The 15,009-nt window shown below is 36.8% G+C and overlaps 1 protein-coding gene across 3 annotated transcripts; it reads left to right on the forward strand.

Annotated features, from left to right (window-relative positions):
• The first annotated feature begins 317 nt into the window (after nt 1-317).
• Nucleotides 318-13,808, forward strand: LOC135593122 (outer envelope protein 64, mitochondrial-like). Of its 3 annotated transcripts, XR_010479404.1 has the most exons (14): nt 318-712; nt 801-953; nt 1,898-2,022; nt 2,836-2,961; nt 5,083-5,265; nt 5,394-5,538; nt 6,096-6,264; nt 7,330-7,464; nt 7,597-7,797; nt 9,338-9,465; nt 9,538-9,589; nt 12,076-12,145; nt 13,314-13,492; nt 13,715-13,808. XR_010479404.1 is itself a non-coding variant. In XM_065082948.1 (13 exons), exons 1-13 carry the CDS (start codon nt 447-449, stop codon nt 13,394-13,396), a joined length of 1,836 nt encoding a protein of 611 aa, XP_064939020.1. In that variant the 5' UTR covers nt 318-446; the 3' UTR covers nt 13,397-13,687. The 3 variants fall into 3 exon arrangements, 1 of the variants encoding a protein (XP_064939020.1); XR_010479405.1 differs by lacking the exon at nt 13,715-13,808 and having other exon boundaries at nt 9,548-9,589; nt 13,314-13,380; XM_065082948.1 differs by lacking the exon at nt 13,715-13,808 and having other exon boundaries at nt 13,314-13,687.
• The last annotated feature ends 1,201 nt before the right edge of the window (nt 13,809-15,009 follow it).

Below are 15,009 nucleotides of genomic sequence, written 5' to 3' on the forward strand. Positions count from 1 at the left end.
CCTAATCATCATGTCTTAGTCAAGCTCTTATAATCAAACTAGAGGTGTTTCAATGACATCTAATTATGACTTATCATTGATTTATAAATTTATTTATGTTTGTTTAAAATAATTTAATAAACTATTTTATTTAGTTTTAAAAGTTAAAATTTAGGAGCATTGAACCTCGTTGATTTCCGCGTGTGGATCGATGGACGGCTGAGATCTCAAAGATCAAGGTCATGTACTGTGCGCCAACGCAACGCGATCGTCCATCATCGACGGCGGCGATGGCATCGATCAGCATATTCTCTCTCTCTCTCTCTCTCTCTCTACCTTCTCTGTTTGAAGAGGAGAGAGGAGAAGGACGGCAGCCTTTCTCTCTCACTCTCTTTGAACCCTGCTAAAGCCCTACCGGTCTCCGTTCTCCGACGATCGGATCGAGCAGTTCCTCGAATCCATTCGGGATGGAACTCTGCAAGAACTGGAGGCGGGGGAGGAGCAGCCCCCCAAACGGCGTCAAGGTATGGATTGTCCTGGGGATCACCGTCGCCGGCGTGCTCATCCTCGCCGAGGCCACCCGCCGACGGAGGCGCATGTCGAGGGGCGTGCCGCGCCGTGTCGAGTTCTTCGGCGCCTTCGTCGAGCGGTTCGAGCTGGCCCCCTCCCCCCAGCCGCCTCCCCCTGCAGCTCGCCACCCCCTCGCCGACCTCAAGTTCGCCGTAAGCGACAAGTCGGTCGCCTTTCTTATTTGTCTGCCTCGATCATCTCCTTCTTCTGTTTCCCAGCAAATTTTTTTTTCTTTTGTTTGAGTCCTGCAGTTTTGAGATCAAGGGTTATGTTGCTGGGTACGGGAATCCGGATTGGAAGAGGACGCATGAGCCTGCTAGCCAGACGGCGGTGGTGGTCTCGGCGCTTCTGGAGCGTGGAGCAACGTGCGTCGGGAGGACTGTCATGGATGAATTTGCATTCGGGTCAGCATTCTCGATAGAATGATAGCTTTCTTTCCCCTTACTGTTTTGCTGGTTTATCAGCTATAAGTTCTTTGGCATGCTAAGTGATTGCAAAGGGGGTTTCTCTTTTGAAGTATATGTTTCTTTTTCTGCTTCAAGATTCTAATAACTAATATGCATATTGAGGAAAAACCATAAGTTTGTGTAGATTTATTTGTGCACGGAGTGGATAGTGCGATTGAAAAAATACAGTGCAAATATGAGTCATTAATGCTGTTCAAAGAGAACTAGTTGTTATATGCATTTGTTTTGATGTTTGTGTTCCTTTCATGCAGAATTTTTCTTTTAATAAAAGTTTGGAAAACACATGAATCTGCTCACTCTAGCACTAGAGATGATATATCTCTTTGGAGATCTGCAAATAGGGTTTCGGAGGCATCTAAGTTGCTCACTCTAGCAAGTGTAGGACATCTGTGACCAACGTTCAATGTTAAATGCAAGCGATAAAGGTCTCATGAACATAGTGAAGAGGAGTAGCAGATGAGACTTTGGGTAAAGAACTTGCTGAACATAGCTTAGAAACATGGTTTTTTACATTGAAACTTGAAAAGACTGTTGTGTTGGTTGATTCCCCAATTTTCCCTTTTGTGGTTCTAGTGAATTTTATGAGATGATATTTTTTGTGGCAATAAAAAAGCTCTTATGATTATAAACCATCTACGAGAAACTAATATAGCGTGATCAGTTGCAGACTGCAAAACCAAAAGGTTGTTTGTTGCATTCTACGTAATCATTAGTTTTGCCTTCTCATGTGGCTAATAAGTAAAATGGTTCATGTGGATGATACAAAATTTGGTTTGGTACACTTGTTATAGTCTTTATATATCTGGTAATGCCTGGTCAATCTGCTTTTATGTTGTAACAGTGTAACAGGAGATAACTTGCACTATGATATGTTGTAACAGTGTAACAGGAGATAACTTGCACTATGGTACCCCAATTAACCCAGAATTGCCATCTCTGGTCCCTGGAGGATCATCCAGTGGTTCTGCTGTGGCTGTTGCTGCTGAACTTGTTGACTTTGCTCTTGGTATGTGAGTGATTCATGATTAAAACCATTTACCAGTATATTAGTTGATGGTTTCTCAAATACTCAAACTGTGCTAAAATGTTGGCCAGCGCACTCATCATTTGTCTCTTGCATATTCTTTTGCTTAATGCCTCGTTAGTTCATGTATTGGTTGTACAGCTGCATCACTGAGGCATGATTAATTTGCTATATTAAATACTCCCATCTTTTTATTGTCATCTTTCATGCCTCAGATATTGCTTACGGCCTGGTTAGAAAATTTTCTTTGTTATTTTAATGTGAGAATTAGTGCTCAAGTTTTTATCTGCTCCTGTTACTACTTCAGAAATCATTTGTGACCCTTCTTAATGCAAATGCTTTTGTAGGATTCAGCTCATTCCTGATTACCAATTACCATTTGATTTTTGCCTTGAAACTTCCATCACTCACATACATCTGACAGTGAATGCATAATTATTTAGTTGCAGCTTTATGCTATTTTGTTTGACTTGAGAGAGATTGGTAGTTGAAATCAGGTAAATTTTTTTGGCATTTTAGGGTGACAGCATGTTCCCATGTACTTCGTGTCTCATGGTTTTTAGTAAAGGGGCATTATATATGCCTTGTTTTTCACGGGTTCTTTGTCTTAATTTGCAGCTTTGATGCTAAACTAACTGTTGCAGATATGTCATTCCTGTATCTGTGATAATGCTCTTGATCCTGCTCTTCTGGTAGCATTTCCTAATTTATTGCTTACTTGTTGTAAAGACAAATATTTTATGCTGCTCTTTCATTTTAAATTCAAATTGCTTGATGAGGCTTATGGTTTTATAGGTACTGACACCATTGGAGGCATGAGAATTCCTGCATCATTTTGTGGAATTTTTGGATTTAAACCCTCTCATGGAACTATATCTAACATTGGGGTGTTAACAAACTCACAGAGTTTAGATACTATTGGTATGTATTTGTGAACTTGTTAGCTCTTTTTTCTGTTTGATTTGCAAATTGAGAAGCACAACATTACTTTGCAAGCATTTTATCTATCATATGTTTTTCTTCAAGAAAATTGGCAAAGTGCTTCATGTATCTGGACTTATTTAGAATTAAAATTTATTTATGATGCTAATGTAAATAATATCTGGAAAAGGCATTTGTTATTTAGTGTTATGACTGTCATCTGTAGTTGTTAGATCTTTATATAACATACTTAGAAGCTGTCTGTAGTTGCCTGTGGTAATCCAAGTGCATTGTCTTGAAGAGTAAGAATTCAATTTGTTTGACACTGGTACTCTGTAAATAAGAGGGCATAAGTTCTGGATCTCTGCCTTTTGTTGTCTGAAGTATTTAAGAACAAATTCATGAAATATGATATTACTGCATCAGAATTTTTCTTCATTATTCTTTATGATTTATGTCCATGTCAGCATAGGTCTTCCCTCTCTGCCTAAACCTTTCTGAGACATATTGAAGACGACTATGCTACTGCAGCTGCCACATAGCTTTGTTGGACATCCGCATTCATCTTTCTGTTATTTCATGGCATGGCTAATTGATGAGTTGGCATTGGTACTTTACTTCCCCTAATAAACTTCTTTTTCTCATCCTTCCACTATGATAGTGGATACAGATACAGGGTATAGACATGTAACTGATATGCTATTACATCAAATCTTATAAGAAGATATATACAACATCTATATGGCAAAAGGAAAAAGAAGTATAGTGTTGTATATGATAGAACTTGACATCTGCAATAGATGGTATTATATAAATTTATCATGAAAGGGAATAGGTAATTAACTTGCATTCATAACCCATTCATCATTGAAAAATATTTTACAGCATAGTACCTTATGAATGTAGAGAAGATAGCAAGAACTAATAGCAAGAACATATGATTAATGAAGTTAAATCATTATTTAAAACTAGATAATTGTAATCTGATTCTTTATAAAACAATATATAAGCAGTTTATATATTGTTTTAAACTAAATAATTTATCCATCTTATCTACAAAAAAGTCTATATCGAATAAAACAAAATTCTCCCAATTAAATATTGGCAAACATATCCTACATATCATGGATCTTTATTAATAGTTTAAAGAATGGATACTCTAAGCGAGTATGAGACACAAACAGAAGTATACTACAAGAAGCATATCCTAGACGTATAAAAAATGGATATGTTATTCAACTAAAAGTATTCATGCCCCACAGTCCTTATGTTTGCTGCATCAATCTCGTAAAATGCCATCCCCCTAGGCAATGTCATGACATGCCAAAATATCGCTGGCTGCTGTAAAGTTTTCTTTATTGTGCCTTGAGACAAAAGAGTGTTGACTCTTGGAATCTGCTGTCACTACTTATGGGTATCACAGTCTGTTGTCTTAACATCATTAAATCCATGTACCATCTAAAACAGCTAAAAAGAATATTGTGCAATCAAAGTGCAGTAAAGGGCACTGATGTTGGAAGAAATTAAGAGCTTTTAATCATTCAAGGTAACCATAGAAGTAGGTTACCATATTCCATTTTACCTGCTTATGTGAAACGTAAAATCTAGAAACACTAATCATGTCACTAACTAATGATGTAATATGTAATCAGAAAAAAACATATCTGAATATTTCACTAGATGGTTGGACTTATCATTGCACCCATGCAAACAAAGCTTTGACTTTCTTCTGCTTTGCTGGGATATTTTCTCTTGTGATATAATGAGCCAACTGCAAGATTTGCAATTCTGTTTTTTTTCCCCACATTTATACGATTTTTTTTCTGACTTTTATTCAAAAGATGTTCCCTCTTGGTACTTCTATTTCGGAGAATTTTGGCTCTCCAAAATGTATGCAAAATGTTTTTTTTTTTTAATCACCTGTATAAGCAAAGAGGTCTTTCCCATAGAATGGAGTGTCTTAATATGTCTACATGCATTAGATGGAAAATGTTTTGTCATCACATTAGTAATTTTGGGTTTTTATACTCTTCATCCTAATCCCTTTCACCTTATTGTTTGTTATCTGCTGTACAAATTTCAAAGTTCCTTCTCTATTCACTGACTTGGAATCTGTATCAGGATGGTTTGCACGGGATCCATCTATCCTTCATTGTGTTGGGCATATATTACTGCAAGCATCTGCAATGGGACCAAAAAGGACCAGGCGGTTTATATTAGCTGATGATTGCTTTCAGATTTTAAGGGTTCCTAAGCATAAAACGGTGCAAGTTTTAGGCAAAGCTGTTGAAAATTTGTCTGGCTGTAAGCCATTATGGCTTTAAGTTTGCTGGTTCTTATAGAAAAAAATGATACTCATTTCATAATCACATGATTGTGATAAACAACTCATGCATGCTTTTGATTAGAAAATCATTTGCTATTTTGTGCAGACCAGCCTTTGAAGCATATGAATATCAGTCAGTATATCGCTACAAATGTATTGAGCTTGAAGGAATTTGTCAAGCCATCCACAAAAATGCAACATGGAAATTCTACTTTGAGGGCAATTTCTTCAGCTATGGTTTTGCTCCAAAGGTAAGTCAGTTATGTTTAATACAGTACACCATAACTCAATTTCATAAAATGGTTTGTTCTTGACTCTACCCCATCTGGATCTATTTGTGTATTATTAACACAAATATCTTCTGTCCACCTTTTTTTTCTCTTCTCTTTTACTGTCACTGATGGGTTTGCAGTAGGCAGAACCCTACATCATGTCACATAGACCATATAATTTTGAAGATGGATAATATGGTCTAGTATGGACTAACATGATCTGCTGTGTGCATTAAATTTCCATGCTAAGTTACTAGTTACAACACTGGAAATGCCTTATTGTTCAGACACGAAGATGATATGATCCTTATCCTTGTAATTGTGTATGCTTTCATGATTATTCTTTAATAATTATGTCTTTGGCATGTTATTCATGTTTTTCTGATGAGGAAAGGAATTAGGTAGTTGTCTGTCTCAGTTTTCTTAGGGAGTAGTATATAAATAATGAGACATCGTCAACACTTTGATGCAAGTGTTTGTCAGCAGCTAGTTGTGAATTGGGGCTTTCTCGTCTGACATATCATTCACCTTTCCAGATATGAATTCAAAACAAACCATGAGGATTGGTTTAATACAACAAAGCCCAGAATCGGTATAGATATTTCCTCTCAAGTTCTTGCGGCTGTGAACTCCACACAGGATAACATCAAGTCTTTGTATAAAATGCGTTTAGAACTGAGAAGTGCATTGAACAAACTTTTGAAGGTACTTTTCTGGTATTTGATATAGCAGTATTGTATATCATAACTTGATTATACTAGTGAATCTTGTCATTCTTCATTTGATGTACTCTAAATATTGTGCTATTGTTTCTTTCTGTTGATGAATTAAATATTCTTCTATGTAATATTAGTACATCTCAAACAGGGAAATATGACATGTCTCCTGTACTAACTGATTGTTGGATGCTTGGAATTTTGGTGATCGAAAAATAGGTTTCTGATGTGGATTTAATTACTTATTGCACTTTTTGGTTTCACTACTTGGTCAGAGTATTCTGTCAGACCGGAAATGTTCTCTTGCAACTGTTGTAAAGTACTTATACAACCTAGCTTTTGTGGATTCTTTTATGGTCCATAAGGATCCAGTCCTGTATGCCTCTTATGGTTCTATTATTTTTGCTATTGATATCATTTTTTTTACATCTTCTCAAGGATAATAAACCTAGGATGTTTGTAGCTTATTCTAATTCTAAATCCCCATGGCTACCATGTGAACTCACCTCGCTGTAACTTACTCATAACCTGGAAGAGCATGTACATCTGTTCCACTTTGAAGAAGTTTGGGTTCTTCTGGTAGAAATGTGATGATATTAAAGGTTTTGTATGTACTAGAAGATGCTAACAATTTGAAATTGTGCATTCAGGGTGTACACCTATATACATTATGCAGTCAAAAAGTTGGCATCCTCGATGGTTAATATTTATTTAATATATATTCCTTTTACAAGGGAAAATGTCTTTTTTACTTAGATGAACTTATTTGTGCTGTCATGGAAAAAAAGAAGAAGAGAAAATTGTGTACTTTTTCAGTTCATCTAGGTTCCATTTACTTGAATCCTTGATTGTGGAAAATCATTATTTTGGTATTCCACATAAGCACACTTCTTTCCTACCTTCAGTATTGCTGACCCAATTATAGTTTCCGCCTTTTTGCTTATTATTGCACATTGCTTCCTACTTATTTCTTTCTGCTATTGTTTATTTTGTTCTGATTATGACTTTTTGTTGTCTTTTATGTGTTCTCCAGTAATATTGTATGCTTTTGCAGGATGATGGAATTTTGGTAATTCCAACAGTCACAGAATTTCCTTTTAAACGTGATTCTAGGAAAAAGATAACTCCTGATATTGAAGATCATCTACATGCATTATTGAGCATTGCTGGGATGTCTGGCTGTTGTCAGGTACTTGATTGCATTTCTTTTGTAGTTTATAGTAGTTCAAATAAGTTTTGAAATGTACAAGTGATTAAGTCATGATAGTTCTTGTTGGCTGCTCTGCAACTTTAACACTACATTTTTTTTTTAAATTTGCAGATCACAGTCCCTTTAGGAAAGCATGAGAGCTATCCCATTTCTATATCATATATTGCAGCACATGGAGCAGATAAATTTCTTCTTGATACTGTTTTGGATATGTATTCGTCTCTCCAAGAACAGATTACAATTGCATCCAACTTGGTGCCAACACCTGATACCAATGGGGACATGGATGCATCAGAACTATGGAAAGAAAAGGTTTTTTTTGCCTTTTACTATATGCTGAATCTAGGTGGAATCTGGTATTAGTGATGGTTTGTAGTTTCTATTGGAAATTTTGAACATGGCTAGATCATATGCATGTTTTGCTTGCCTCTCTGGTCCTTGGAGTCTATCATGCTTATTACTGTAGTTTCATATATGTGATAATCTCTTGTGGAGTGTTATACGTCTTTTAAACCTCAATGTAGATGTTTAGAGATATCTGTTCTTTAATTTCATTGTTTGTCTAATCCTCTCTTTGTTTGGAATCTTTGTGAACCTTGATAACTGTAGAGTTAAATAGTGTGGTTACATGTTCCAAAACTTCTTAAATTTGTTTACCACATAGTAGGAGGAATTAAAAGGTATTATTAGGTCTTCAGATTTTCCAATCTGTTATAGTGATCTTTCAGTTCATGTCATTAATGTTGCAAAACATAACCTATCCTGATCAATAAGGGATCTTGACATGTACCTCTTTTTCTCATTTCCAATCATGGTTCATTTAAACTTTAACTCAATTTAATCAGTGAGATTCTTAGTTGTCTTTGCTTTCACCTTTTGCCTTCTATTAGCACAGTTAAATTTATACGCTGTAAGGGGCCCTAGGGTATTGAGACAATAAAAGCCTCTTCTGGATATTTTGCCATACAAATCAAACCTTTCCACAGTTAACAATCACCAATGTGAGAAAAGATGTGGTTTAATTTTCCCTACCCTAAGATCCAAAAAGCTTGATCCGTGTTATGCCAGAAGTTAGTAAATTAGGGTTTAATTGACTTCTAAGGGATTGTGTTTTCTTGACAGCCTTATTTAGTCCTTCAATTACTATAATGCTCTTCCACATGGTTAAAGATACTACAGCAACTTTCCTTGCATATTGACAGTCTCATAGCCACTGTGATCAATCTGGAGCCAAGTATCAGATAAAAAGCAAGATACCTGATCTAAAACCTTCATCAACAGTTATCTAATGCCAAAGTCTGCAATGTTTGGATCAACCACAGAATTTATTATTGGGATCAGTTCAAATTGGTCAAGTCAGTTGGATTGAATTATGTGTAATCAGTTTCTTTTTTTAAATCTGCTACCTTTCTGTTTCTGATGAAATGACTAGAAAGAAGTTTGGATCATCCAGAAATTACCTGGAAACTAACATTCTGCTGAAAATCAGTTGGAAATCAATTTGGATCAGCCAGGCGAGATCATTGGCCGATCTCAATCTTGATTAATTGGATTAAATCACTCTGCCTATCCTGAAAACTGTCTCAGATAGACCTTGCCATTGAGATATGTTGACAAAGAAGACATCATGAATTGATATCTACTCCATTACTTCTTTCCTATCATTTTCAAGTTATGGTTGTAGTTTGTCAGGAGATAAGTATAAATATTTGATAAAATGCCCAACATTGCCATTAGAAATTCAACGTAAGGTTATATAAGGCTTTTTCTCTGCCTGTTGAGATTTAAGAATAACATTTGAATTTTCAAAAAATTCTATCACAAATAAAATATGGTCCTAATGATGTAATAGGGAAATGCTGCATACAAGGGAACACAGTGGAACAAGGCTGTTAGCTTCTACTCTGAAGCTATTAAACTGAACAATGCAAATGCAATATATTACTGCAACAGGGCAGCAGCTTATCTGAAACTGGCTTGGTATGTTATACATTGTACTATTCTTGATTGATTCATCAGTATGAAGCATTCAGTTTGACAACTTTGTCACAGTTTCCAGCAGGCTGAAGCAGATTGCAGCCAGGCTCTTTTGTTGGATAAGAAGGTGAGAATGCCCTTAAAAGAGTGTTTCCTTAACCTTCTACGTGTATTTAAACTTTCATGAATCCTTTAAATTATTTACTATTAACTTTTCCATTGCACTTATGAATTTCTTTCCTTCACAAACTATGAGCTGTTCTTATATCTAATGCCTAATGCTGGATGGCTTCGCCACCTAATTTGTGGTTAAGTGACTGAGAAATAATCTGTCGAAAGAAAGATTGAATATAATTCAGAAGGACAATTTACCAAGTGCTAGGCATATGAATGCATATAATATGAATAGTAGTTGATATGAGTGAATTTATAGGTGCCTTTTTGAAGTTGAATGCTATAGGCTCTTTGCTGATCAACTCTTTATTGCCTGTTCTGATGAATGATTGCCAGAAAATTGCAGGCATGTCACTAGGATGACAAGTGTATTTTAGTCTTTGTAGATTTTTTCCATCAAAGAGAGAGGAAAGGTCTATTTTTAAGATCTCTGTTTGGTTATCAGAGCCATGGTTGCCACCTTGGTTTTTCCGTGTGCAATCACGGCTAGAAGTGCTACTTTAAACTTTCTCACCTTACTAGAATGTGCCAGCTGTTGTCCTAGACAAGTGGAGCTTTGGGAATCCTGTAGTGCGTGCACAGAGTGTTGGGGATTTTGTTCAGATCTCTAAGGTAATGATTTCATGTGCCATTAGTGTTGATTTATGTCATACAACATGCTACCAGCATGAGGCATGATACCATCCTATGTCTAAGCACCGCAGTGGGCTATCATATAGGCCGTGTCTACTAGTGTATTCCCATGTTGATTTGTGCTTGTTGGCACATACCATTTCAGCACATATGCAGCAAAATTGCATTCCAGTTTGCCACAAAATCAAAAAATCTTGCTCTAATGTGTATCAATTGAGAAAAACTATCTTTGCTGGACAAATGTGCATCATATGTAGGTGATTTATTTGATATTCTATCTTTAGCTTCAAGGTTTCTTATATTGACAATTACAACTCAACTTAGATGGTGATGCAACTTCAATGATTTTGTTGAGTTATTTTCTCCAAATTTTGTGGGTGTTTATCTCCTGTTGACTGTTCCTTAATCTTACTTTAATTTGCTTTTCATGTGAAAACTAATGAAGCTGAATAGATGGTCTCATAGCAAAATTTTTTGCATACAAGAGTTGCTTAGTCTGGATTTATAAGAATCTCTTTGTAGTTAGAGATCAGTGATTTAAAAAGCACTATGCGTTAAAAAACGCAATGTCCCAAAATGTTCGAGGCAAAACGAGGTGCTATGAAATGTTAAAATATAAAAAAATATAATATAATTAAAAAATAATTATTTTAATAAAAAAAATATAATATTAAATCAAAAATATACTATTAACATTATATTACTTACTGTTAATAGTAGTAGAAGGGAAGAAAAAAATTGTTAATAGTAATAGAGAGGGATAAAAGGGTCAAAGGTAGTAGTGAGAAGCTAGCAGTAGTAGCAGCGGAGGGTTAGTTTAAGACAGCTACGGCAGCGCTGCGAACGATAGCAGCGGCAGCCGTGGAAGATGTGGACAGCGACAGCGGCAGCGATGGAAGCTATGGACAGTAGCAGTGGCAGCGACGGAAGCTACGGATGGTACCAACAGCAGTGGCAGAAGCTCCATAGGTCGTCCGTCGGTGGCGGAGGAACCTACGGTCCTCTCCCTCGACAATGGAAGGAACTACACACGGAGCGACAGTGGAAGGAAGCTATGGGCTGTTGCTAAGTTGTTGGACTTGTTTGTTGATGACAGAGGAAGGCTCTATCCGCTGCATTTGCGGTGAAGGCAACGACAGAAAGCGTCGGTAATGGAGGCAGAAGCAGCGTTAGGGTTGGCTTAGGGTTGCATAGGCGTGAAGGGTGGGGTAAGAAATTGCATTATTGAACCAAACCAGGTAAAAGTTTGGTTCGGTTTGCTTATTTGAACTGGGCGCTCGCCCAAAGCGCCCGACGCCTGGGTTTGGGCGAGCGCCCAGGTGGCGCCTCATTGAAGCGATCGCCTGGTCCACACACGAGGCACTCAGGCCTCGCCTTGCCTCACCCGAGCACCTATTTAAATCACTGTTAGAGATAATGCTTTGTCTCTAAAAGTCTAACATCTCTTTATTTCAACTGAACAAAGAAGTCCGGGGACAGATGTGACTCTAAATAAATATGACAAAGATAGACTGTTTGGACATTTAGATGTTGGTAAATCCTTGCATTTGTTTTCTGATTTTAAAGTTAGCCAGACTACTGACTTCGTACCTAAACATAGTTTTTCTCTTGGTATCTAGTGAATATTTTAAACAATTCTGAATTTTATGTGGTATTTTATTATTGCTGATATTTTAACTATAAGCCTCTAGCATTTCCTACTTCTCAACGATTTCTGTAGCTTTAATATGACTCAATAAACGTCTACTTTTTTGACTGGAAAAAGGTTAGTATTCTTTTCTAACTGACTTCATGTTTTGTCATTAGAATGTAAAAGCATATTTGAGGCGAGGAACTGCCAGGGAAATGCTCTTGTGTTATAAAGAAGCTCTTGAAGGTGAGTGCCTAATGTTACCATCATCTTCTACATTAAAATTCATTTTTGTCAATTGTGTTCTTATCCATTCTTGCAAACATTATTAGCCTTTGGCAACTTCTGAGTTGTTGCATCCATTGTTATTGAGGGCTGTAGAAACGACCTCATGCAATCATGCCTTAATGTTTGCATTCATTTGACATATTTTAAGCCCAAACGGTAGCAAACGTACTGTAACTGGCATGTCTTGGTTATAGAACCTGTTATTGTTAAGCAAGATTGTATGTTGAAAATGAAAAAGATGTCTTACATGCAACACTTTGCGTTAATGCCAAACAAATAAAAAAAGGAAATAACTTGCAGTTTACCTGAAACCTCCAGATCTGTTACATTTAACGATTTCATTCTCCTGTTTGGTTTTGTCTTGGTTTCTGTTTGCCTTTCATTTAACCATTTATTGATTTCTAACATATGAGTAAATCAGATTCTTTGAAGAAATTTTGATCTGAAAGATTGTGATTCAAGGCTTTCTTTGGTTTCTGTTTTCTTGAGTGCTTATTAGAGTTGATGAAGGTACTGATGATTAACTTCATCTCAAATCTGATTTGGCTGTTGCAAAATGCATAAATGCTTCCTATATTTAGATGACTTGGTCCCTAGACAACACAATGCACCTCTTTATGAATTGAACCTATCATAAAGTATTCTTTATCAAAAAATCTTGAAATGCATCTCCCAGTGTTGACATGGAGAGATAATACAAGTTGTTTACATATTCAAGTTGCTCGATGATCGACACTACTGAAAATCTTTCACCCCACCTCACAAGAAGGGTTTTTATGTTCATGAATCATGGAGTTGACCAATAGTATTGTATAGCAACAAGACTAGTCTGTCAGACTTTGCTTTTGTATGATTTAATAAAGAAGCTTCCATATATTGATCGTACCTGAAACTAAGATTTACGGAAGACTTATGAAGATTGCAAAAATAAGAATATTTTCTTGGAATTTGTTACCATTGATATGGTGTTAATGATAAAGTCAAACACTGGTTTGTAGAAGTAAAGCCATAAATTAAGTGTGATGAGTATCTGAAACTAAAGATCTATGAATAAAATTGCTCCCCTGCAGAAGCTTGCTTTAATGACTAATGATAACTTCTCCTTTTGGATTTGTCGTCTATATAGATTTTAAGCATGCCTTGGTTCTGGAACCACAAAACAAGGATGCCGTTGATGCAGAGAAGAGATTAAGAAAACTGATGGCCTGAAGTCATGCTCAACAGCCACTCCTGGAAGCGAGAAGCATGAAGCTCATCAGAAGGCCGAAAAGTGTTTCGGACATCCCGAAAATGATCCAGTTTTTGGTAAGCTCTTAATGTGTGTCTCGGCAATAAAGGCCTTTGCATCAAGTTATTACCATCTATCATAAGCATTAACATAATTTTGTTTCAAAAAAAAAATTGCTATAGTTTTTTGCAAAAAAAATGTGCGCTGTAATCATGGAACTGTACTGTAGAGTTACAAATACCACATTGTGATCTCACTGAGGTTTAACATTATATTTTTCCTGCAAATTCAATGCGCAGAACACAATCAACTTTTCTTGGAGCATTCATCACGGTCATGCTCAGACACAATTAACTTCATGAGCATTTATCAAGGTCGCAGGTTAATATAGAATTAATTATGAATGCATATTGGATATGGATTAATTATGGATCTTAAATGCATGGTGATAAAAGCTCCCATAGCAGTCTGGTGATGGTTTCGTCTGCCTCTCCAGTGTTGTGAATACCATACGCAGCCAAAGGAGAATAGAGGTCGAAGGGATAGAGAGGAGCACGAGAATCATATGAATAAGAACCACAAGATCTGGTTTGAAGAGAAGCATGGAAGGAGAAGGGAGATGGATGGATAAAAGAGAGGAGCACGAGAAGCGAAAGGAAGAAGAGTTGAAAGTTAGCGAACCACCTGCGGTCCTACGACGAGAGCCACTTGAGGGGGATTGAAATATGAATGTTAGTGCTATTTCGAAATGATATACAAGTTTAGTAATTTAATTGCAATTCACACTCACTAAATTAATATTTCGACGTGATATACGAGTATAATTTAATGTACATGAGGAACCCACAAATTAGAGGGGAAATATTCGACACTGGTGCTTAAGGAGAAGATACGCATATGAGTAATGATAGCGATAAAACTAGTTGAATGCACCTTTAATTATTATTTTTTAATTAGGAGATTTTTTTGTTACATCCAAATAACATAATTCTAACTTTACATATATTACTTATGTAATAATATACTAATCAATTCGGATACCTCGACAAATAGAAGTAGTCCGACAAAAATGGTGGAGTAAACGCTTGATTTTTAGAACCAATCAAATAATCTACGATCGAAACAAATGGACAAAAGCATGGCATACAAATCTTATCGCTATGTCTCTCTACACGAAGCACGGAGCCGATTGCCTTCCTCTAGCTATGATGGAAGCAAAACCCGTTCCTTCGCAACGAGTTGCACGAAACAGCAGCAGTAGGTAGGTACTCTTCTTAATCAGCGAGCTTCCTTCGGATCGACGATGCAGCCATTTTAGCCCACAGCAGTAGCAACTCTTTCGTCTCCTCCGCCTCATCATCCATCTGTTTCACCTCTCCGTGGCCTCTTCCTCTGTTGACAGCCCAGAGACACGGAGGAGAATCTTCATCCAATGCACCCATCTCCTTCTTCTTCTTCTTCTTCTTCTTCTTCTTCTTCTTCTTCTTCTTCTTCTTCTTTCCAGCATCCATCTGATCGACGGAGTCTGCACTTGCCATGGCTAGAGCCTCAAGCGAAGTGCCCTTCTTCTTCTTCTTCTTCTTCGTCTTCGTCT

The sequence above is a fragment of the Musa acuminata genome, chromosome BXJ1-9, assembly GCF_036884655.1.
Source record: "Musa acuminata AAA Group cultivar baxijiao chromosome BXJ1-9, Cavendish_Baxijiao_AAA, whole genome shotgun sequence".
Taxonomy (NCBI): Eukaryota; Viridiplantae; Streptophyta; class Magnoliopsida; order Zingiberales; family Musaceae; genus Musa; species Musa acuminata.